At 38.0% G+C, this 26,371-nt stretch overlaps 4 protein-coding genes across 6 annotated transcripts in view; 2 read left to right on the top strand and 2 right to left on the bottom strand.

Annotated features, from left to right (window-relative positions):
* Positions 1 to 3,146: 3,146 nt before the first annotated feature.
* On the bottom strand, positions 3,147 to 4,538 carry LOC126379008 (DNA-directed RNA polymerases I, II, and III subunit RPABC3). Its single transcript, XM_050027586.1, has 2 exons — positions 4,162 to 4,538; positions 3,147 to 3,666 (listed from the first exon to the last, which is right to left on the bottom strand). The coding sequence occupies exons 1-2, from the start codon at positions 4,452 to 4,454 to the stop codon at positions 3,507 to 3,509; spliced, it is 453 nt and encodes a 150-aa protein (XP_049883543.1). The 5' UTR covers positions 4,455 to 4,538; the 3' UTR covers positions 3,147 to 3,506.
* Positions 4,539 to 4,866: 328 nt separating this feature from the next.
* On the top strand, positions 4,867 to 7,117 carry LOC126378895 (H/ACA ribonucleoprotein complex subunit 4). The gene has a single exon (XM_050027392.1). The coding sequence runs from the start codon at positions 5,073 to 5,075 to the stop codon at positions 6,597 to 6,599; it is 1,527 nt and encodes a 508-aa protein (XP_049883349.1). The 5' UTR covers positions 4,867 to 5,072; the 3' UTR covers positions 6,600 to 7,117.
* A 709-nt stretch (positions 7,118 to 7,826) lies between these two features.
* On the top strand, positions 7,827 to 11,655 carry LOC126378882 (myoneurin-like). Its single transcript, XM_050027373.1, has 4 exons — positions 7,827 to 8,850; positions 9,615 to 9,748; positions 10,308 to 10,419; positions 10,742 to 11,655. Exons 1-4 carry the CDS (start codon positions 7,924 to 7,926, stop codon positions 11,219 to 11,221), a joined length of 1,653 nt encoding a protein of 550 aa, XP_049883330.1. The 5' UTR covers positions 7,827 to 7,923; the 3' UTR covers positions 11,222 to 11,655.
* Positions 11,656 to 17,446: 5,791 nt separating this feature from the next.
* Positions 17,447 to 26,371, bottom strand: part of LOC126378908 (uncharacterized) — an 85,663-nt gene continuing 76,738 nt past the window's right edge. For all 3 annotated transcript variants that reach the window (XM_050027415.1, XM_050027417.1, XM_050027416.1), the window contains one exon: positions 17,447 to 18,714. In XM_050027415.1, coding sequence (XP_049883372.1) covers positions 18,522 to 18,714 — 193 coding nt within the window. In that variant the 3' untranslated portion in view covers positions 17,447 to 18,521. The remainder of the gene's footprint in view (positions 18,715 to 26,371) is intronic.

Here is a 26,371-nt window from a genome sequence, read left to right as displayed (position 1 = left end):
CACGTACTTACCTATATTTTTCGATTTTGAAGTGGTGCAACTGAAGTTACAAAAATAATACGAATCGAACGAGTTTAAAAAATAATTTGCATCTGACGTTTGCCTCTTCCCGCCTCTTTCCTGCCGCGTGCTGATTGGTCGAGAGTCGGCCAATTGCAGTCAAGGAGATTTTATAATTCGAACGCAGAATACTTTATTCGAATAATTTATTTTGACATATATTCGCCGTTCGGTTTAATTTTACGATTTTTATGTTGATATTTTGGTGGATTTACTATAATGCGCTTTTTAAAATCCTTTCATGTGTATTTTTTCGCATCATAAAAATGCATTGCGATTATATTTTAATCGACGTTATATTTAATTTCAACTAAGTACTTTTAACATAATATCTCAATTGGGGTAGTCAGAGGTTCACAGATCACAGTACATCGATCGCAAGATGAACTAAGTACCCACGCCTCACCGAGCTTTCTGTTAGACCAACGTGATTTTATACCCCATAAATTCACGCCTGTAATCCTTAACAGGGTGGGTAGAGCTGTCGTCTGTTTTTCCGACTCGTTATAATCTTCAAGGCTAGAGTGAATAGGCATTTGCTGGGTAAGCACGATCCACCCTAAACCACATCGTCACTTACTAGTAAGATTGTGGTCAATCGCGAGCCTAATTTATTAAAAAAAAACCGTTTCAAAATAGGGTACTTTCCAACTAGTCAAATCAGTTACTTTTTACTAAACGTCAAAACATGAATTTACTGTGGAATTTGTATGAAAAAGCACACTGTGACGTCATAGAAAAACGTGATAAAATGTCGGAATTGTTATTACGTTTTTCTTGATTAAAATTCATAAATAAGTTAAATCCAGTCATGAGTTATGTGTGTATGAGTCATGTCAGGGGCCTTTGGTGGCTCATTAGTAACCCTGACACCAGGGTTGATGAGGTTGGTAGGTAATCCAGCTCACAACCTATACGATAGGAGAAGATAAGTTAAATAGAAAAAAAAATGTTTATCGCTGGTTTTAGATCTGTCTTTATTTAGTAATCAGAATTTCATAATTTATCTTGAACGACACGACCCAATTTTGTTTAAAACAATTTAATAGTTTTTATTTGCACTCCGCTGCACTTCTCGTACATTTTGGATCTCATTAATTCTCACTGCAATGGGTACTTTTGAACAATCAGCGGGCGGTAATTATCACCACGACGCTAGGGCGCCATTTTGTTGCAAATTAGACTAATTTGCGCCTCCCACCCTGCCCCCACTAGTTACTCCTTGTCTATGACGTATATACTATAACTAGATAACACATAGGCACATCCCGGACGCTTTATTTATTTATTTAGGTATATAAAGTAATGTCACATGGTATTTATTTAAGTATTTATTCACCGGCTGATCACCTGATTGTCCGAAAGAAAGATGATCCGTGCTTCGGAAGGCACGTTAAGCCATTGGTGACGGTTACTACTTACTGATGTAAGTTAGTAGTCGTTACATGGGCCATGTTATAAGTACATAATTTGATTCAAATATCAAGCAACAAATAATATTTAATATGTTTCTGCCGTCACATTGTATTTTGGAATAGTAATTATTTACCCGAGTTATAAGAAAATAGGTAATTATCACGTTAAAGCTGTACAACGCCATCTATATTGTTTTAGGGAACGTAGCCTTTAATATTTTTTGTAGGTTTAATTTTAATACACACTTCCTTTCTTTCCTTCAACATTGCTGTGCCCTACAGGGTCCATGTTATAGTTCCTAAGTACGGTCACGAGCATTAATATGTATATATCGTGGTACCATGTCACATTAACTTTTTTGACAAATTGAACTGTAAGTCTCACTAAATGTCAAATATGTTAGTGCGACAGAGTCCTAAAGTGGGTACATCATATTGCTCATGACTGTACTGCATGGAATGCAATAAATAATTGAGAATTGAATTGGGAAAGTGCCTCATTAAATACTCCTTACTCGCGTGTGAAAAAAGCGCACGAAAAAATCCCAGAAAAACAAAAACATATTCATTACGATGATGTCATATGACGTCATGTTATGAAGGCGGTCGCACACGCGACGTCCCGCGGCGCGGCGCACGTCGCTAACGAGACGCGAGCGTGTATTCGCCCTAATTGGCTTTGTTTAAAACTTGGCGTTTTGCTTATAATTGATTTTTGTAAGTCAATGGCTTGGACTAAAGGGCTTTTAGGCTTAGTGTGATTTTTGACAGTTTATTTTTTTATTGAGCCGCTTCTATCGTGTGGGTTGTGAGGTGGATTATTACCAACCTCATCAACCCTGGTGTCAGGGTTGAGCCGCCAAAGGCAGACATGGCTAATGTAACGACTACGTATTTATATCAGTAAGTAATAACCGGGACCAACGGTTTAACGTGCCCTGTAGGTGATCAGCCTGTAATGTCCTAACCAAACCAAACTGTAATGTTTTTATGGCTGATTCCAGGTTTGTTTGCAATAAAGTAAGTATATTTGATTTGGTTTGGTATTTCGTAAAAGTAAAACTACAAATATCATAACTATTTCACTCTTCTCACGTAAATACTGGTCCAACAATGCCATAAAATGGCGAAGCGTGATGTCATTATACTTATTTGTAGGCGGTATTCACTAGTCCCTTCTGAAGCCCGTCACAGCGGTGTCCCTGGGAACATAGCAGCTCTATAACAAGACAATATGGTTTTGATATGCAAACAATTAGCTTTGCACCCCGCAGCGCCTTGTGGGACATTTTGTGGAAGCTGTTTTCGTAAATAAGTACATGGTGACGCCATCTATTGACAATGAACTGAAATGGCGACAGCGCCATCTAACGTGTAAATAAAGAATCGAACTGTTTTACGTTAGTACTGCTATTAGACACGAGATGGCAGTGGTCAAATTAGTTACCCTACTCATTACTAGATGGCGTAATAGTTATATTTCATCAAAGATTGCTTTGCAAGAACTTTTCCAAAAAAATGAAATTTTTTTTTCTAACAAATGAATAGTTTTTATGTTAGGAAGGATCTTAGGTAATTTTCCTTCTCGAACTAGTGATCTGTAATTTACCATTTATGATTATTTCATTAATATTTAATAATTGTGGGATAATTAATAAGACTTTGTTTTTATAAATGTTTTATTCCTAGACTTAACTTATGCATTAACTTACTCTAAAATTTCAGTTCTCTATGAAAATAATGTTATCTTTTGCATTACTTCTGTAATTTAACCATTGATTGAACTACATTTACTGGTTTGTGTTGTGTTAAGATACTTCATAATAACTTTTGATTATCTTGCAAAAAAAAGCTTTTCACAGTGTTTTAACAGGGTTTTTTGGAGTAACACTGGATTGGATGTAAAAAAACCATTTAACTTCTACACAAATATTCTCAATCAATGTAAAAAAAATATCAATCAAGATATTGTTTGTAAGTAGTAGTTCATATTCCCTAACATTTTCCATCTTCTAGAACATTCTTCACCATTTAGAAGGCCAGTTTCTTCATCAGCAAATACATGTGTTGGTCCACTTCGAATCCGTGTAAGTTGTTGGCGTCTCCTTGCAACCTCATTAGGAGGCCTCCGAATGACACGTAAGCTGCCAGACGGGAAGCCGGTTCGATGGTAGCTTCGTCACCTTCTATCCTGTAAGGGATTAAACAAGCTTTTAAGACTTATACAATAATTAGTGCACCTTCATTAAACTCCTTTAAACACACACTAGACATTTACTATGTGAATCATCATCTCCACAGTGTTAGCCCCTTTCCCCGAGGTCTGCTTACCTAACATGAAAATTTGACAGGTTAATGTTAATATTTTACATAAGTTGCCCGTATGACCATCCAACCCGTGAGGGGAAAATCAGCCCAAGAATTATATAAGAATTGAGGTACCTATTTACAATTAAAGCAAACGTAAACACAAAAATATTGTTTGTTTAATGTCTCATATGCCTAAAACTACAGCAACTTCTCAACCTATATTGCCAAAGAAAAGTAGCTGCAGAAATACCTAGGTACAGAGACCTAGACATTCTTAAACGATGTTGTTTGGCAAACTTAAAATGTTGTTTGTAAACGCTTTAGATTAGTTTGTATGTTTTATGTAATTTCGTACTTTCAAGTACCGAGTACTAACCTGTAAACTTTCCCTGACATGACATATTCGAAGCTGTCGGCGCGGTTTCCCTCCGTTTCTAGCGGGTTCCATTCTCCTCCATCAGGGTAACCATTCTCTCTGAGAGTTGTAGCAAGCACTAATCTAAACTTATCCCCAATCTCCATTGGATAAATCCACGAATTTATGTCTAAAATCAAGTCCATTTTGAACGACTCGGATTCGCAGTGTAGCCGACTCACACGGTCGAATTTCTTGCCCTCCGGGTCCATATCCTTCACGTTGAATATATCCTCAAATAACACGCCTGCCATCGTGTTATGTTTTTATTATAACTTCATGAAAAAGACAAGTGATTTTCGAAAAACACGCTATCGCTATGCCGTGCAACAGAGTCCACTGACATTGATTGACACTTTTATTTGATTCTGAAGGTTGGACTGACTGTCTATATACAAATTGATAAGAAATTCGGATAAATTCCTTTGAAAATTTAGATAACCGTTTAAAAAAACAAAAACCAATGTAATTTTTTTTTTATCTACGATTTGTAATAAATAACAGTTAAAAACCTGTTAAACGTAAAATACGGAGTTCTCAAAAGTTCACAAAAAAGTAAATCAACTAATATATTTTTCTTTTTAAAATAATTTATAAACTAAATTGTTCTTGTATCCGAAGTGTTCTATTGTCAGAGTTGGTACTGTTGGCAGTATTGGTGTTTCCGCAGCGCCACCTTGCGCAAAAACAAACTATAGGTTTTGATAACCTCTTTTCGACGCGCTGCACGTGTCGAATTATGGTATTTGTGCGTGGATTTACAATTTAAATTCACACATAGTGTACAAAACTGGGACATTAGAGTGTTGGACTTAGTGTTTTTATCATTCATCGCATTTAGTTTTTGTTGGTTGTTGTGAAATTCTTGAAAAATGACCGACGTGATTCAACCCGGTGCGTTGGGCTCTGAGAAAAAGAAGAAGAAAAATAAGGAGGCGGTCAGTCTGGGCGCGTACCAGAAGCTGCAGGACTTCAAGATCGAGCCCTCGGAGTCGGTGGACAAGCTCGACACTGGGTATTGGCCGTTGTTATTGAAGAACTTCGATAGGCTCAATGTGCGTACTAACCACTACACGCCGTTGCCATTCGGGCACTCTCCTCTGAAGCGTCCTATCTCCGAGTACGTTAAGTCGGGTTTCATCAACGTCGACAAGCCGAGCAACCCGAGCTCCCACGAAGTCGTGTCATGGATCAAACGCATTCTGAAAGCCGAGAAGACTGGCCACTCCGGTACTCTTGACCCGAAGGTAACTGGGTGCCTCATTGTGTGCATCGACAGAGCGACAAGGTTGGTGAAGTCTCAGCAGAACGCTGGTAAGGAGTACGTCGCTGTGTTCAGCTTGCATTCAGCTGTTGATGGTATTAAAAAAGTAACTCAAGGCCTTGAGAAGCTCCGTGGAGCCCTGTTCCAGAGGCCTCCTCTAATATCTGCCGTGAAAAGGCAGCTTCGAGTCCGTTCTGTGTATGATAGCAAGCTGCTGGATTATGATCAGGAACGGAACATTGGAGTATTCTGGGTCAGCTGTGAAGCCGGTTCGTATATCCGTACCATGTGTGTACATTTGGGATTGATGTTGGGAGTCGGTGGTCAGATGATAGAGCTTAGACGTGTGCGCTCCGGCATCCAGGGAGAAAAGGAGGGCATGGTCACCATGCACGACATCCTAGACGCCCAGTGGGCCTATGAAAATCATAAGGATGAGACTTACCTTCGCAGGGTGATCAAGCCTCTAGAAGGTCTCCTGATAGCTCATAAAAGAATCTTCATTAAAGACAGTGCTGTCAATGCAGTGTGTTACGGTGCTAAAGTACTTCTTCCTGGTATCCTGAGGTACGAAGACGGAATTGAAATTGACCAAGAAATAGTCATTGTGACTACTAAAGGCGAAGCCGTAGCTCTTGCTATTGCGATGATGACTACCTCAACAATGGCTTCTTGTGATCACGGAGTTGCAGCTAAACTGAAAAGAGTGATCATGGAAAGGGACACATACCCAAGGAAGTGGGGCCTGGGACCAAAAGCAACAATCAAGAAGAAGATGATCCAACAAGGAAAACTGGACAAATATGGCAAACCTAATGAGAACACACCAGCTGATTGGTTGCATAGTTATGTAGACTTCAAAGCAAAGAAAGAGACAAATGGAGAAAATACTGAATCTGAGGAGAGCAGCAGGAAACGTACAGCAAGCACAGCTAATGCGGACGACCCTAACAACTCAACAGAATTGAAAGCAGAGAAAAAGAAGAAAAAGAAAAAGAAGGACTTAGAGGCCACCGTTGACGGTGACACAACAATGGAGGCTGACGTAACGACGGAGGCCGCGGATGACTCTGTCCGCAAAGAGAAGAAGAAAAAGAAGAAGAAGGACAAAGACCAAGAGAGACAAGAGGAATAAGCTTCTAAATAAATGTGATGAAGGGACTATTATATTTTTTACAAAAATAACTATATTTTCCAATATGCCAAGAATGTCTATGTATTTGGAAATGCTTAGCTGTTAGGAAATTATTTTGATTACAAAAAGTGCTTGACTGTATAATGATAAAATCATCTAAATGTTGAAGACATGCTGTGCTGTCTTTTGTTAAGTTTTCTTTGTTTTTAAATACGGGTGTCATATTTACCACAAATTTATCTCAGCCTCCTTACCTAATGATAATATGAATGAATTGGTATCCACTTCCTACCCATAATCATTATAAAAGTTGAAAAGAATAATTAAACTTGCTGAAATCATCTTCATTTGCAACTTTTTCCACTACTATCCCGCCAGTGAAGTACCAATCGATTGATTTTTTTGTAAAAACACTAGTTATAAGATTTTTAAGTTAGTTTGTAAGAGTCAAAATGTTGATAATAAGTGAAATGTAATATTTCTAATGAGTAGTTATCAACATTAAATCTTTAAGTGGACTTAGAAGTTTTATTATTTCTCCATTTCTCGATTAATCGATATGCAAGTTTTTCAGCGAAAATAGTTCAAGTAGGAATTTTTCGCGCGTTCAGATAGTTTTTGAGAAATAAATATTTTTAATTTTCTTTTTTTTTTTTTTTTTTGGTTTGGTTTTCCCCGAAGGGTAAGGCAAAGGGAACTATGCCCATACAGCCATGTCTGACGTATTTTTTTTCTTGATGATTAATGAAATGATGAAAGGTGATGATGATGAAACCTAAGCCCCCACCCTCGGAGTAGACTCCTACTCCGAACCCCAAACGAATTAACTCAAAAGTCCGCATAAACTTTTGAGTTATGAAGCGGCTTCCTGACACGAAGCGAAAATAGGCAGATACACTTTGTTTATTGAATACTCCAATATAATAACACTCGCGAATGTCTTCCGACTAACTTAATGCGATCATTAACCACAAAACACCACTTCGTATTAATTATTTAGATTATTCAATGAAGAAAGCAACTGTCCCGTTCCCGCCTCCCGCCAAAAAGCCTTTTAATTTTCTACTCGACAATAGATGGCGTATGTAAAAATGAGTTTCTTAATTTATTGATGTTGAAGACAAGTAATGCGTTAGATAGAGATAGAAGATATTCAATGTAGGACGTTTTTTGTTTCGCATGAGCGTGATATTTGTTCGTTAAAAGCACATTTTTCGCAAATGTCACATTTAAAAAGTTATGTAGAAACATAAACAAAGGGTTAGTGATTTTGTTAAAATTATCCCGATTTTTATAATTATTTCATAGTGTAAGTGTTGAAATAATGACGTGCGTATATTCCATGTTGTTACATAGTGATTTATACACTAAAGATTACTTTCTACAAGAAAATATTTGTAGATTTTGTTGGTCAAAAAATGCCAATCGAGATTTGTTTACAAATATCTGTGAAATGGACAGTGAAGTAAATAATCCACTGATATATAAAGTACAGAGTTGCTTAGACATTAATTTAGATCTAGAAATAACTACGAACTACCCGAAAAAGGTGTGTGAAATCTGTTTTTGTAAGATCGAAAGTTGCTTCGAGTTTAAACGTTTTTGTGAAGATTCCGACAGAAAACTGCGTGAAATATTTGAAAAAGATGATTTAAATCCATCAACACATCTAACTGAAAGTGCCAATAACTTGAAATTGGAAAAACTTGACGACTTCCCGGAGTTGGATTTGTCAAAGTCTGACACCTTAGATAGTTTCTTGGATAGTCTGCAGCCAGCCTCCCCGACCTTAGAGGAGTCTCCAGAAAACATAGGGACGACAAAAAAGACAAAAACGAGCCGCTATAAACCGAAACGAGGCTCTACATACTGCAACATTTGCTGTTTGGACTTAAAAAGTAGAGAAACTCTAATACAACACAACTCGGAGAGTCATGGTGTGGAAAGTAACGGTGAATTCAAATGCTTCGGATGTGAAAAGAGATTTAAGACCAGAAAGACCCGATTGGGGCACGAAATAAACTTCTGTAAAGGTTTAAAAGATGGATATAAATGTTCACTTTGTGATAGACATTTGCCGAAAAGGAGAATGTACGAATCTCACATGAGGGATCATAGAAATAATACGACTGTTGAGCTCCCCGAAGAGTTGTTTAAATGTGCTAAATGTTACAAGCAGTTTAAGACGAGAGATAACTTGAAGAAGCATTTGAAAGTACATGATGGAGAGAAGAAGAATTATGTGTGTGAGGTGAGTAGGCTGTCCATATTTTTTTTTTCGTTTTGCCCATCAAAGCTATCAGAGTTGCTAATTCTCTTCAGAGATTTAAAAATCTGCTACAGGCTCATTACGAGTTGCAGTGTGGATATTAATATAACATTATTTTATCCTACATATATTTATTTATATCTATACAGGAAATTGGAAATAAACTCTATTGAACATTTACAGTGTTACTACAAAACACAAACTAAAAAACTAGGTTTGAAACAGTATTTCGCATCATGAAAGAAGTTGACGGATTTTAATGAAACTAACTTGACAAGTCATAATAATCCTATGCAAAATCTGCGACAGTAGCGCCGCGACCTTCGGGACTTCTTTCGTGTACGGATTATATTTTAAACATTGTTTATCTTTTAGTCTTTGTTTTGTAGTAACACTGTGAGAATTTAAAAAGTATGATTTTACCATTTGTTAAAGTAAATTGAAGTTGGAAGTTTTTAATTAGGATGTGTTCCCAAATTGACTTATAACACATATTTCTTGTTAAATTATGTATTTAAAATAACTTAGGTATTTTTCATCGACGATCCAACAGTGTTGTGTTGGAAGTTGTATATATGCGTCTTGCTGTGTAAACTTCGATATCGCGTTTCACGACTGCTTGAAGACTGCATTATTGAATGTGGCGCCATCTGTTGCATTTGAGCGGAACTCGGTGGCCAACTAGTTGGGTCTGCCACATAGCCATTAGCCACTGTTTATCTTATTCTTCCTCTCCTGTTCAACAGAGCTGTGGCCGCGTGTTCACCAGACAAGACTACCTCCACAAGCACACGTTGACCCACACAGGGGTTAAGCGCCACGAGTGCCCACAATGTGGGTTCCGCTCTGCTCAACGATCCTCACTTACCGTTCATATGAGGTAGTGTATCCATATAAATATACCAGCCTCCGTGGTTAGAGCGTCAGGCTCACGATCTGGAGGCCCGGGTTCGATTCCCGATGGGGACATTGTCGGAATCACTTTGTGACACTGTCCTTTGTTTGGTAAGAACTTTTCAGACTTGAATCACCTGATTGTCCGAAAAAGTAAGATGATTCCGTGTTTCGGAGGGCACGTTAAGCCGTTGGTCCCGGCTATTAGCCGTAAAAACACCTCCACAAACCCGCATTGGAGCAGCGCGGTGGAGTATGCTTCATACCCCCTCTGGTTGAATGAAGGGAGGCCTGTGCCCAGCAGTGGGACGTATATAGGCTGTTTATGTATGTTATGTATGTATTCTTTGCTTCAGCATAGAACCCGAAGCTAACAAGAGCTGTGTTCAGTCATGAGCAATATAATGTACCCACTTTAGAACCCTGTCGCACTATCATATTTGACATTTAATCATATGAGACTTACGGTTTCATTTGCAAAAAAGTTAATGTGACATGGTTTCAAAGTGTATACGTAGTAGTACTCGTGACCGTTCATGTAACAGGAAACACACGGGCGAACGTCCGTACCGGTGCGATGTGTGTCCCCAGCGCTGCGTGTCCAGCTCCAACCTGCGCGCGCATCGACGGAGACATCTCGGCCTCAACTCCTATCAGGTTAGACTGTGATCCCCTCTCAGTAAAGTTATTACTTTCACAGTCTATTGACTGTGTTCTGCCGTTCTCAGTGAGAACATTGAGTGAAAGTGAGAACATTCCCGACAGTAAAAAAGCGCAAGAGTTATGTAAAAAGAGCTTTATTACCTAGCCTTTAGGTAGATAGGATTTCAGTACAAGAAAGAACAATTTAAAAAAAAGCAGTGTCCTTACTATTAAAAGTTTTTACAACAGGAACGGGCGGAATCTATCTACATATATACTATAAGAACTCTGCATCATATAATTTTATTAATGAAAGTATTCTATTTTCCTTTTACAGTGCACAATCTGCCCCAAAAAGTTTGGGTACAAAATCAGCCTGGAAGAACATATAGCGGCGACCCACGAACGATCCCAGTCCCACCCCTGTCCCCACTGTGGGGCCACCTACACCCGCATCAGGGGTCTGCGAAGACACTTACTGGCCAAACATGGCGCCGAGTCGAAAAAAACACAGAAAAACGAAAAACTCAACCAAGGAGTTTCGTACCCAGACGGCAAAAACGACAAAAATCCCCAAGGAGATTTTTACCCAGATTCTAACACCAAAAATAATCAAGAGTTTTATTCGAATAAAAATGAAAAAGTTCCAAATTTGAATTCGAAAAATGAAAAGAATGAGTTAGAGCAAGGAGAGTTTTACATAAAAATCGGGAATACAGATAAGTTCGTTTGTTTGAATAGATCGACTGGTGATGCGAAAGAAAGTGATAAATTCATGATTAAAAATCAATATCAAGTATTTGTTGTACAGGAATAAAATCTTTCATATTTCAATGCCATGTTAATAATCAAATCAGTTATTTTTTACTAAACGTCAAAAACACGAAATTACCATAGAATTTGTATAAAAACGTGATAAAATGTCTTCGATTAAAATTCCAAAATAATTAAAAAAAAAGAAAACGCTTTTTGCCAGTTTTAGATCTGTCTTTATCTAGTAATCAGAATTTCATAAATTATCTTGGACCTAGGAATCTACGCAATTATATGGAAGATGTTATGGAGTACACTCCATCACGCTGCGCCACTGCTGGTTGGTGGTGAGTAGTGAAACATACTTGTAATGAACGAAATTATTGTCAATCGTTAAGAAATTGTAATAAGAATTATTTTTGCTAATGCATTTACTATTAATATTATTTTTTGTCAGCCATAATAGTGTTTTGAACAACAATAAAGTATTAAATTATACTCATAATTATTATTTTTATATTATTTTTTTCTGGCAATAACAGCGTTGAGCGTTGGGGCTCACGACCCGGAAGTCCCGGGTTCGAATCCCGGTGGGGATAATCACAAAAATCTCACGTGAGGGAAGACTGTCTCCTATATAGGTAGGCATAAATGAGTGATAATTAAAACAACTTAATATTCATTATTATGTACAAGATTTTTTATTTATTATAATACACATTGAGAACAAAAATAAAACTCTATTTTTTATTAATTTAAAAACATTTACTTATAAGAGAAATACGAACATGCCATACGACATCTATCATCAACTAGTTTAGACTTAGAAAGTAACGAAATATGGGAATTTTATATCCTCGTCTTATAGTAAAAAATCTTAAGCGCCATTTTGAAAAATCGCATTCGAATTTAAAAAAAAAAGTTTTGTTAAAGATATTTTTTTGCCAAGCCTGGTTGCTTAGACTTTTAAACCTTTGTTGATTAACCTTAATTGCAACCAGGTCAGGCCAAAAAAAAGAAAACAACAGAAAACGAATACATACAACTATAATATTTTTCAAATAAAAGAAGCGACTGTGTGACTACGATTAGGTAGTCACACAGACTACCTAATCGACTACGCTCTACGAAATTCCCGCGGATTGTAATGGACTTTATAAGACATTTAAATACAAGAGACGTTCCAGTTCCCGTTCCCTTATATAAAAATAGATGGCATTATATAATAAACCGCGTAAACTTAAAACAATGTATCACGTATACATTGCCGGTAAAGTGGCTCTGGAATTTGAGAAGCAGTAGAGCTATCGTAGTTATCTGTTTGCAGGAGTAGTAGTAAAAGAGAGTGGGGTTGAACAGACGTTCTCATACAAAATGCGCGTTAGGGCCTTTCCGTCCACTTCCTACTATTCCGTGTGCGGACTCTACTTTTTTATTAAAGTCTGTTGAAACTAGTTTAAAGAATCACTAAAAGGCTACGTTTCCATTGACACGGAGCTGAGCGGAGAGGAGCGGAGTTGTGCAGGAATCGACCAATCACCGCGACGGAGAGTGACAGAGCGTCTTCGTTTTTCGCTCCCTCGAACGCTGTTCTGCTCAAATCCGCACATCTCCGCTCTTCTCCGCCTATCTCCGCGTCAGTGGAAACCCGGCCTAAAGAGGTACACTTTAGGACTCTGTCGCACTAACATATTTGACATTTAGTGAGACTTACAGTTCAATTTGTCAAAAAAGTTAATGTGACATGGTACCAAAGTGTATACATATTAATGCTCGTGACCGTATACACATTACAATACATTTATATTGGTGCCTTTCCTGGTGCACACAAACTTAACCTAATTTTACTTTGACAGCTCCTAAACTAGTGCCGTCCTGCACTTACAATACGTGCAAGAAAGGGATGCAGCTAGTTATAGTCCTGTCAAAATAAATTGGCGGTTGCCCGAACCGGCACCATTATCACATAACGTAACACAACCAGTGTAGTATCTAGATTAAAAATATCGTCACTTATGTCCTTTTCGTTGAGGAGCTCGGTGGCGCAGCGGTAAACGCGCTCGGTCTGCGATTGTTGAAGTTAAGCAACTTTCGCAAAGGCCGGTCATAGGATGGGTGACCACAAAAAAAAGTTTTCATCTCGAGCTTCTCCGTGCTTCGGAAGGTACGTTAAGCCGTTGGTCCCGGCTGCATTAGCAGTTGTTAATAACCATCAATCCGCACTGGGCCCGAGTGATGGTTTAAGGCCCGATCTCCCTATCCATCCATAGGGAAGGCCCGTGCCCCAGCAGTGGGGACATTAATGGGCTTTTCAGCGTCGGCAGGGGCAAATAACGACACAGCATCACGCCTATATCCCTGAAGGGGTAGGCAGAGGTTTCTAGTATGTACCGACACCAGTTATGTTTAAGTCCCATGTGAGAGGGGGCGAGCCTACTGCCATTAACCGGGCAAAATCCTTGAAACCACGTGATATTAATTATTTGTGATCCAAATGGGAATGGAAACTCATAAGTCGAATTCTGTAGTATTCGGGATTGGAACCCGTGACACAGGGCGGTTAAAAAGGCCACATCGAAGCAATGTGTATGTATGTATTGCGCACTTACTTTTACATGCGCAAATGTCAAATAGCAATATTGCTTTTTAGATGAATTGCTTCGATGTGGACTTTTTAACCCCCCTGTTTTAAGTCACTATTATATTACATATTATCTACTCACTGTTCTTCTTTTAGCATCTAAAATACAGACAATCTTAATTATTGCTAGATTCATTTATTGCTTTTTTTAATTTGATACAAAATTCATCTTAATCTTATACCACACTCCGGACACTTCATACAAAACGCCTAGTTACACGGACACTACACATTGACGTTATCGTACACGCGCATCTGTGTGTTTGACGTCTGACGCCATACGATTGAAGACTTAAGTAAGACCGAGGGGGTGAGGTAAACCTAGCTCAGCCGCTAGTGGGGAGCGGAGAGTTATATACTTATTTACGTTAGTATTATTCCTTATTTAGTGTCTAAGGAATGATTCATACCGAGTGAACGCAAACGAAGCAAACACTAAACTATGTTTTTCTCGTTTGTTCCTTGCACCAATGAGTTATCAATTCATCTTAAGTGCAGTTTGCCCTAACACAGCTGACTCGACCATTATAGACGGCGGCTCACCACCTATCGCGTGGTCTCAAGTTCACGCTGCGATGAGTATTATTGTAGATTTGCCGCAGATGGCATTAACTACTTGGCCGGACAAATTGGGAGCGCTGAAGGCTCTCACCCGGTAAGTGTTTTCGCTTCGCTTCCAATCACATTGTATGAATCACATCTAACACTAATAAGTATAATTTGTCTTACTAGTTTTTTTTTCAAACTAGCTTTAGTGTACTTACCTATTTGATTAACTGTACTTATTTAATTAAGAAACTGGACAACTACACGAACTATCAACACGAATATTGTCAATAAAGGAACTTCGCTCAACTTATTGCTAACATTTATTTACTTAAATACTTACTATATTAGAATTACTTATATTAAATATTTGCATGCTTTATGAACAGTGATCGGATATTCGGGCGCTTATTTACCTAAATTTCGCTGGTTGGCTAACGCTTCAATGACATCAGGCAGCACGCTTTACGCACGCGTTCGCACGCTATCGCATGCTTACGTGCGCGATCGCCTGCTATTCGTATAGCGTGTTTACGAGCGCGATCGCACGCTTTAGCAGCAGCTCGCATCTGGTTTGCACACAGTATAGATCACAGTAATCAGTAAGGTAAGTAGTGCATCAGTGTTGAGCTTTATACTAGAATTGTCAATATAGATAGATAAAAAGTTCCGGTCGATACTGCCTCGTCATCATGTTCTAAATTTACTATGTAAATAACATAAATAGCTTACTTATACAGGGTGTTAATGCCATTGTAACGAAAACTTTGAAGAAACAGGCTATGATTCTGAGTTGATATCAAATGGAATTTTACGTCGCAAAAGTATGGAACGAAAAATAGTTTAAAAAAAGCAATAAAATTTTCATGAATTTTCCGACAGAAAAAACAACTTGATATCAACTCAGAATCATGGTCTGAATTATCCCCCTCAGTATTCGTTTCGATGATGCCGAGCACATTGGGGTTAAAAAGGCCACATCAAAAAGCAATATTGCTATTTGACATTTGTTTGCATTGCGCAAATGTCAAATTGCAATATTGCTTTTTTAGATGAATTACCTCGAAGTGGACTTTTTAACCCCCAGGCGTCCCCCAATCAACCGGAGGAGATATGGAGCTTATATACCACGCTGTTCCAGGTAAGTAAGCGGTAGAATATCCGACATTGCGCGGCCGACCGCCATTTTTGTGAAACTTACTATACAGTTGAAGGTATGCTATACAGTTGAAATTCAACTTCGACAATTGAATACTCTTCTGAATACATTCGTAAGTTTACGAATTATTGATAAAATGTGTCACTAGAGATTCTTTAGGTACCTATTTAATTAATTCTCTGTTTTATTGACGCATTAAAACCTTATCTTAAATTCTACATGGAAATAATTTAATACACAATTTATGGACTTATACTTACTGGTAAATTATACAAAGTACACTATTATTAAAAGTAAAATACACTTCTCATCAAAAAAATCGAAACACTTCCGTTTTCATTGTTTCTGTCCGAATTTAACACAAAAAAGAATTCATACGATGAAAAAAAATACATAAATGTATAGCTGGCAGTTTGGCCATTACAGTAATAAGCGAAAATTCTAAATTCAAAATTAGAATTTCATTTGTTTATCTTATAAACGAAATGAATCACTGTTTTGAGACAAATGTGTGTTTAGGGTTGGAGTACATTTAGCGTTTAAAAACTAAAAATTGGCGCCTATCCTTAAACTTTTTGTTTTTTATTTCAATACTGTGACTTTGGGACGTCTGAAAAAAGGTTTTTTTTCTAAAACGTATGGATACTTCGCCCACAGAAGCCGCCCAAGTTGTGGCATTGCTGGATTCTGGCCTTAGTCAGCGTGTTGTGGCTGCAAGACTGCATCTAAGCCTGTCATCTGTTCATAGAGTCTATAAACGTTATCGGGAGACTGGTTTGTTCACGCGCCGTTCAGGATCTGGCAGGAATCGGGTCACTTCTGAGCGAGATGATCGATTTATTGTAACAACTTCTTTAAGAAATCGACGCCTTAACGCTTTTCAACTGCAGCAGCGGCTTCGTGTTGTACGAAGGGTGGCTGTAAGTGACTCTACAATTAGAAGAAGGTTGAAGGATCGTGGACTGGTACCGCATAAGCCAGCAAATGGGCCGAAATTAACTGCAGACCATCGAAGAGCGCGCCTTAACTTTGCACGTGAGCACCTAAATTGGTCATACCTACAGTGGAGCAAAGTTCTCTTTTCTGATGAGTGTAAAATTATGCTGTATGGTAACGACGGAAGGAACAAGGTCTACAGAAGAGACGGAGAACGCTATGCACAATGCTGCATTGAAGAAAAGGTCAGCTATGGTGGCGGTTCGTGGACGGTTTGGGGAGGAATCAGCGCCGACGGTAAGTCAGAGCTTGCTTTCGTGTCTGGGCCACGTCTGCCTGCACTAAACTGTCATCGGTACGTCGAAGAGTGTCTCGAGCCTCATGTGATGCCCTATGCACATTTTATTGGCAACGGCTTCATATTCATGCACGACAATGCTAGGGCTCACACCGCGGGCGTCGTACGAGATTATCTTAACGAAGTCGATATCTCTATTATGGAATGGCCAGCAAGAAGCCCGGACATGAATCCCATTGAACATCTGTGGGATGAATTAAAGAGACGAATTCGAGCAAGAGATCCTGCCCCAGAAACACTTAGCCAGCTGCAAGATGCAATCCAAGAGGAATGGGACAATATACCACAGCATGTGATCGTGACTCTCATCCGATCGATGAAGAACTGTATGGAAGCAGTAATTAGAGCTCGGGGAGGGAATACAAGTTATTAAATAAACGTTTTTTAGCTTTTTTTTTCATTTACGTGTGTTGTTTTATCCATTTCCTTTATACTCCATACGGAATAAAAATGACTCATTTAACAAAATACGAAACCTATGAAAAATTCATTTAAATTTAGAACATTAACATTAAGATTTGATAAGCTCATATTACTCACTATTAAACGACATTTAACATTTATTCCTAAATGTACACATTTTTCTGATAATCCTGACAAAACGTAAACTTGCAAGGTGTTTCGATTTTTTTGATGAGAAGTGTAGTTTGATCATAGCCCAAAATAGGATATTCACTATAACTACTTATAAAAAAAATGTTTGTACAAAATGAAAACAAAAACACTTAAATGATAACATTATTAATAATTATTATTTCACAGTGGTAATTTTAAAATACTTATTATTAAAAAATAAATAATACTATTTTTTCGCTACATAATATATTTACACGTTATTTTATTTAATTTGGATAAGACAAAGGTAATTTATTCAATGCTTTAAAATTTGGCAGTGTGTATAAATAAAATAGTTAATAATAATATAATAATAATAATAAGTCATTTATTTCAGGCATAAAAAACCCATATACAAAAATAAAAGATACAATAAAATAAAATTAAAATAAAATAAAATTATACAATAAAATGATATAAAATATGAAATAAAATAGGTAATACAATATTATGTTATTATTCTTAATAATGACAATAACGCTAATTCCTGTCGACACCATCTAATTTTAAGTATTAAAATACTTTTTGCCAATTTTTAACTTAAAAGTTAGGTAGGTACCTATACCTGTACCTATACCTCTATACCTTTACCTGGCATTTTCTTATCCGCCGAAAAGAGACGGATGATTGACGGCTGTTAATTTTAAAACGAATAAGTGAATGCATTAATTACCCGGGCGAATCAAATAGGTATCTCGCTGTTATGCAAGCCGTTTGACGTGTACTGTCAATTTAATTCTGTCGGGCTATTGGCCGATGTAGAGGGTTGTTTTAAATTTCTGCCTAAAATTGACGTGTATACGTGTGTTCCATAAATTTTACGTCCTGTCGATTACCCGTCTCTTTCTTTTTCAGCGGATAAGAAAATGACAGGTATAAAAACAAGGTGGATTAGCGGCTATAATAAGCTTTAAAACACACGAATTATATAAATTTAAACGAAATATCTAGCCAAAAACACAATAAAAAATGTCTAACTTACATAATTAATTTATTTTTGTCACATTATTCTTGGGATATTCCTAATTTATGTTTTGATGTTATATTTTTTTTAATTTGTTTCATTTCTTTTTTCTTTTATCTCCGGATGCGTTCTGAAACTGTCCTTTTCAATAGGGTAGGTTGTCTCTCAATAACGCTTGCTTTGTATACCCACGGCGGAGGCATTTGCCCCACCAGGACCTCTGTGTGCATACCTTCATTGGTTTGAGAACGAAGCATTTTGTCTGGACTACGTTGAAGAACAGTTTTCCAACCATATTGGACACTGAAGTGTCGGCTAGTTTCAGACAGGCGCGGAATCTGGAAAAATAAAGTTTAAATTAAGTATTCATCATCATCATCATCATCACCAGCCCATTAACATCCCCACTGCTGGGGCACGGGCCTTCCCTATGGATGGACAGGGAGATCGGGCCTTAAACCACCACGCGGGCCCAGTGCGGATTGGTGGTTATTAACGACTGCTAATGCAGCCGGGACCAACGGCTTAACGTGCCTTCCGAATCACGGAGGAGCTCGAGTTTTTTTGTGGTCACCCATCCTATGTCCGGCCTTTGCGAAAGTTGCTTAACTTCAACAATCGCAGACTGAGCGCGTTTACCGCTGCGCCACCGAGCTCCTCAAATTAAGTATTATTTATATTTAAAACTGTAAAACTACTACCACATCGGAATCTGTAACGCTGAGGGAAAGACATGGGTGTAATAAAAAGGGTCATCATTTATACCCAAAAACAAAGATAAAAGATGCATATATCTGTTATCCATGAAATTAGAAGGTTAAACGAAGTTAAAACTGTACTGCGCCATCTATATTATTTTTAAGGAACGTCCTTCATTATCATAGTTATTTTATATAAAAAAGTCCCTTATTTTCACATCTACGTTCTATCTAACTCCTCTTAAGCCTCCATGCACCCAGCACCTTATTAAAAGCGACACAAAAATGCTGACAAAGTAAGAATAAAAACCATAATAAAATGGCTATTATTGAAATGTGTGGACCGTTACTTTTAATATCCGCCTAAGACCCGAAACTATAAAAGAATCTATTTTTACTCTTGCAACATTCGCAAGTCGGGTTTAATATCTTTGATTTTTTTTTGACGTGACTTATTGTAGATTTGCTGCAGATGTGTATAATATTGTAGTTCTTATTTATCATATACCCTCAAAATGCTTTTGTACGTATACTTAGTTTTTAAGTTCTCAAGTAAATTAATTTGTATTTATTTTATTTTATTTTACCCTAGTGGGTCGATAGCGATAAGCGCTGATTGAGGGAAATCATCGACCACGCCGGCGATATCAAGTGGAATTTTCCGTCGCAAAAGTATGAAACTAAAAATACTTAATGTTAAAAAAAAACAATTAAATTTTTATGCATTTTCCACTTGATATCAACTCAGTTTCATGGTCTGAATCATCCCTCTCAGTTTTCGTTACGGCGACACTAACACCAATACCTACTTGTATGGCTGCCTGTATGTACTTGTACGGGGTAAGTAACATTGTAACGAATAATGAGAGGCATGATTCAGCTGATTCTGAGTTAAATCAAGTGGAATTTTCCACCGCAAAAGTATAGAATAGAAAACAATTAAAAAAAAAACATGAAGTTTCCAACAGTAAATTCCACTTGATATCAACTCAGAATCTTGGTCTGAAACATCCCCCTCAGTTTTCGTTACGATGTCACTAACATCCTGTATATGAGTACTTAGTTATAAAATCCGGAGCTCTCTCAATATTTTCACTTCAGATTACCGGGCTGGCTGTAAGAATGGCGACCGGTGTCATCGCCATTTTACGAGCACTCGTAAATTGGCGCGAAAACTGCTCCTAACTGACGTTTGCAGCTGCGTTTAGGAGCGTTTAGTTTTAGTGGCCAGTATTTTAATGGCATGTAAAGAGGTATCTATAAAAAAAATGGAACGCCACACGATTCAAATAATATTATGACGCCGTAGAACGCACTAGCCGTTAGGAAATATTTATAAATATTTAGTGTCACTGACTTGCTGGTTTTTTTTGGCTTAATGTCTACAAAATGAACCTAAGTACGGTCACGAGTACTAATGTGTATTCACTTTGAAACCATGTCACATTAACATTTGTGACAAATTAAACTGTAAGTCTCATTAAATGTCAAATATGATAGTGCGACAGGGTTCTAAAGTGGGTACATGATATTGCTCATGACTGTACATGTTAGTTCGAAGTATGGGAAACTCCACACACATACACAAACTCACGCTTATTTCCCACCGGGGTAAGCAATGACTATGGAATTACATTTGCTTTGATCCTGTCACACTTTTGCTTCCTCCACATTCATCAATCGTTTCAAACACGCACGCCGATTCAGAGTAAATACAAGAAAAGGACTCAACGGGAATTTATTTCATAACTGACCGCATTCGAGATTCAATAGGCTAGTTTTCAACTTTGATTTTCAACTAATCAAATCAGTTACTTTTTACTAAACGTCAAAACACTTCTATGTACGAAATTACTATGGAATTTGTATGAAAAACCAATCTGTGACGTAATAGGAAAACGTGATAAAATGTCGGACTTATTATTACATTTTTCTTTATTAAAATTAAAAAATAAGTAAAAATAGAAAAAAGATCATTTTTTTTCACCTTTAGATCTGTCTTTGTTTAGTAATTAGAATTTCATAATTTATCTTTGACCTAGGAAACTACCCAATTGAAGGCATTAAAATTAATAGGAATTTGCTACACAAGGACATGCTAAAATAATAAAAAAGAACTACACTAAGTACTAACATCAGCACATTATGTATGTACTTATGTATTTATATATTTTTTTTAATGTTCTAAATTCAAATTTAATAAATTGATTTTTATTCTTTATGAATTTCAATGGACAATTATTACTAAATACAATGTTAATAAAATATATAACATAGTCAAATTACATAGTATTTATATTTATATATTTCTATTTTATTTTTATTTACATATTTATTTTACTTTTATTTGTTTTTTTTTTATTTATAGTATTTATTATTTTATACAAGATGTTGCACTGTCCCGCACCAAATTGTAATAATGTTTCCTATCCACTGGTTGCCTGGAAGAAATTGCTGCCTAGCAATAAGGCCGCCAGATTGTACTGTATCTATCATCATCTGTGTTAATTTGTTTTGTATGTTGTGTGCAATAAAGTAATATTTGATTTGATTAGAACATTTAAGTAACTACGTACATACTTTTATTATTTAACATAACATCACGATTATATCTATCCCAATCGGGGTATACATACATCGCAAGATGAACTAAGTACCTACACCTCACCGAGCTTTCTGTTAGGCCAACGTGATAGGTGGTTATTTGAAAATACATTTTATAAACCATGTGAACGAGGCTTAAGAAATCTCTATATTATGGAGGTGAGTAATAACTGCTACAAAGTAACAGGTACATTATTAGTTTCTGAGTTAGTCGCTAGAAATACTTTGATTAACAGGCTAGTGATTTTTATTAGCCATCATTTCCTTACGTCTATTTATTACTTATAATAAGTAGGTATTTTTAACGCTTCCATTATTATTATTTTCTACTGGACTAGATATAGTTACCCAACACCATACCCGTACCCATATCCGTACCCATACCCGTACCCATATCCGTACCCATTTCCGTACCCATACCCGTACCCATACCCGTACCCATACCCGTACCTGAACCCGTACCCATATCCGTACCCGTACCCGTACCCATACCCGTACCCATACCCGTACCCATACCCGTACCTGAACCCGTACCCATATCCGTACCCATTTGATGTGATTTATTTTAGTCTAGCCTCGGTTGGCATCAAAGACTTGACCGGACAAATGGGGAGCGCTAAGGGCTCTTACATGTTACAAAACTTCTCCATGCGCACCAATTCGTATCGGATGGAGACTTGGCCCCCTCTGGGTCTTACTTTAGTCTTAGACCGTTACACATACACAGACACACACACATGGTTTTTTTTTATTCTTTTCAATTCCATACTTTCCCGGCGGAAAATTCCACTTGATATTAACTCAGAATGAGCTGAATCATCCCCCTGAGTATTCGGTACGGTGGTGTCACTAACACCTGTATATTATCTATCTTAAGACTGATGACTTATTGTTTTGTCCACCACGTCAAAGAATTCTTTCCTCGCAGTTGAGCAATGTATATTATTCGACAGGTTGTAGTTTGTAGTACGTTTGTAGTACTGCAGGAGCGTGGGACCGTTCGGATTATGTCGGGCTGACAAAGCTGTACTTATATCGCACTTAACGAGCCCTTACCGACGGTCTTTGTATGCACTTAACTTGGCACAGGGTAGTGAGCCGCGCGAGACTGCCGGGGAAACTGAGTTTTTTTATTGTTTATGCTCTGGCTTTTTGGCGGGAACGGGAACGGGACAGTTGCTTTCTTCATTGAATAATCTAAATAATAAATACGAAGTGGTGTTTCGTGGTTAATGATCGCATTAAAGTTAGTCGGAAAACATTCGCGACAGTGTTATTATATCGGAATATTCAATAAACAAAGTGTATCTATCTATTGTCGCTTCGTGCCAACAAGTCGCTTCATAACTCGAAAAGTTTTGCGGACTTTTGAGTTGATTCGTTTCGGTATCGGAGTAGGAGTCTGCTCCGAGGGTGGAGGCTTAGGTTTCATCATTCATCGTCATCACCTTTCATCATTTCATTAATAATCAAGAAAAAAAAAGTAAGACATGGCTGTATGGGCATAGTTCCCTTTGCCTTACCCTTCGGGGAAAACCAAAACAAAAAAGATGTTTATGCTCTTTCCGTTTGATTGATGGGAGACACGTACAAGTACGTATATATATATCTAGGCTATATACCTCTATTAAGTGTTGAATGAGGGACATCGCCCACGCCGGCGGGGTTGGTATCGGGGTCCTGAGTGCCGTCAAGCATAACCTACGCATGGATAGCACTGAAGTTGTTTTTAAAAAATCACACAGCTGATATCGATGGATGTCAGTTAAGATATTTGTTGTCTTTTTTTTGGAATTTCATGGCCTGGTAGCACGACCTTTAAGCCGATATTTTGTCGTCTTTGTAAGTCAACAACTAGTACGGGTATGCAGTCTCTGTTTATCAACTACTCTGAGCTCATTCCGCGGGCGCCGCGTACTCTTCGCTTCATTTGGCAAAGTTCTGGTCAAGCTTCGGTTTAGGGATGTGCCGCTGTCACAATATCGATATCGATACGCCACCAGGGTTGATGGGGTGGGTAATCCACCTCACAACCAACACGATAGAAGATAGATTTACGCATTATTTTAATCATAATTTACTTGGCTACGCTAATTACGCTATGCCACGCTACGAACAAGTGCGTGTCTTTATTATATTTATTTTTAAAAGTAAGTACATCACTGAATGCGACTTTATGAGTTTGAAAAACGAGAGTTTGAAAACTCAATCATTTTGGCTGTCTGAATTTCTGCCCTTATCCCACTCCAGGGGCCTGTTTAATAAAACTTACAATTGTAAATTACAATGACAATTTGATGTACATTGCGCAGTGTGTGATCACGTATATTTTGCAGTATCATATTAGCTACGTAATGAACACCAAATTGTCGTAGTAATTTACAATTGTAAGTTTTATGAAACAGGCCCCAGGTGTGGTCGGCACAACATGTATTCCTCTTCCATTCATCTCTGTCAGATGTAGTGATGGGCATGGAAAGAAACAATTGGGTGGGAAAGAAAAAATATCGGGAAAGTATGGGAAAATAAAATAAACACCCGAAAAATTCCCGAATTATGGGAAAATATTTTTAATTTAATTATTTATAATCTTATTATTATTTGTATGTCGTTTCCATGTCTGGGGCCTATGGAGTCCCGGACTTTTGAAACGCGTGTGTGGGGCCAAAGCCAACACATAGAGGCCCCTTAAGATAATTTAATCTAAATGTGTTGTGACACCAACCGGCGACTATCCCTGTATGCACTATGGGAGTGCGCCCAAAGACAATCCCCGGTTCGTGTAGGACTATTGCAGATTATGGGAACAAAAGGAACTGGTCTATTGGGTTGCGGGTTAGTGAACCGGGATACTGGGGCTATGGGGGACTATGGGGCCTGCTCGACCAATGTTAATAACAGAGATACATTGGGCAGGCGGTGACTCGCCACTCACTGGATGGGCCACCTATCTAGACGACGCGACTGGACGGCAAGGCAGCAACATGGTTGTGAGCAGCTCAGGGTGTCAAGAGGTGTACACCGCTTTCTGCGACTTATGCATCTTTCACTGCCACCCGGCGAGCGTATAGCTCTAACTCCCCACTCTGGCCGGCCAATGAAGGCAAGCCAGAGGTGAGAGTCCTGCAGCTCCCGCTGGGGTCCACTCCGGCCGGCCAGGTTTGTCACTATCTTTGTTGCTCTTCTTTGGACTCTCTCTAGTAGTGCAATGTCCTTCCGATAGTAAGGTCTCCATATTTGAAACCCATGTTCTAACAGCGGTCTTACGTAAGTTTTGTAAAGCCTAAGAAACAATTCCTTATCTACATACTAAAAAGCTTTCTAATTATGTATAGGAGGGAGTTAGTCTTCTTAGTGATTCCAATAATTGTTCGTCCCACTTTAGATTATGTGTTATCGTTATGCCAAGGTCCTTTTGTTTTTTAACACACTCTAGAGGTTTTGAGTCAATGGTGTAACTCAACGAGGGGTTGTTACTGTCAACACGCATCACAGTGCATTTAATTTGTCCACGTTCAATCTGATTAGCTAATCTCGGGTCCAAGCAATTACTCTAGTGCGGCTTGGTAGTGCGGTGGGGAAGAAGGTAAGATGATCTTGGATTATATAATGGCTAATAAGTGGATTCCCAACACAACACCCTGCGTGGTCTAGTGGTTAGAGCGTTAAGCTCGTTAGTGGGACGTATATAGGCAGTTTATATGTGAGTGGATTCCCCATTATTTTCGTGTCATCTGCAAAGAGTGATATATCAGACATGATAACATGTTTAAGATCTGTAAGGTGGATACTCAATAAAATTGGTCCTAACACCGATCCCTGCGGCACACAGCTGAGGATTTTCTGGAAACAGAGTATGATTCTCCGATGTGCACAGAGAAGGTGCGCTTTGACAAGGAAGTCTTCAATCCACTTCAAGAGATTACCTCTTGATTCCAAAGTGCCATTCGGCCCCACACACGCCTTCCAAAAGTCCGGGCCTCCATAGGCCCGAGATATGAAAAAGACATACAATAATAATAATAATAATTTCTTCATGTACAACAGTTACAAATTTTTGACATGGCATTTTATTACAGGTTGTACTTAATTCTAACATAAAGTTGGACCATCGGTCAATTCCTAAACTAGGTGTAAACCTGTACAATAGGAATCGATGATGTTTTAAGAGTTCATACGACACTACGACAGAACATAAATTGGGCATAAGTAGGCATACATTATATTTAAATGGTCGTTGTTGGAAATCCTTACTTTTAATACAAATATATGCGATAAAAAATATTTTCCCTTGAAATGGGAATTTTTCGGGTTTTTTCCCTCAGAATTGGGAAAATTCCCAAAACGCGGGAATTTTCCGGGTAAGAACCCAACACTAGTCAGATGTCATCTCAGTACTCACACCTTTCACACACATATCCTCTTTTACACAATTCATCCACAATTTCTTGGGTCGTACCCTACTCCTAGATCCATCCACATTCATACTCATAACTTTCCTCGTTATATGACTTTCTTACCTCTTAATTACATTCCCATACTATGCAACTCTACACACGCCATTGACACGATTCATTTATAACAAACATTATAGAAGAAAAAATTGAAGGGAAGAGAGGAAGGGGTAGACCTAGGGTAACATTTATGAAACAAATCAAAAGAGAAGGTGCAGGTCGTGTCGTATTGGGAGGTG

The sequence above is a fragment of the Pectinophora gossypiella genome, chromosome 27 (genome assembly GCF_024362695.1).
Source record: "Pectinophora gossypiella chromosome 27, ilPecGoss1.1, whole genome shotgun sequence".
Lineage (NCBI taxonomy): Eukaryota > Metazoa > Arthropoda > Insecta > Lepidoptera > Gelechiidae > Pectinophora > Pectinophora gossypiella.
The sequence above is the reverse complement of the archived record's forward strand: the minus strand, read 5'-3'. Positions and strand labels throughout refer to the sequence as shown.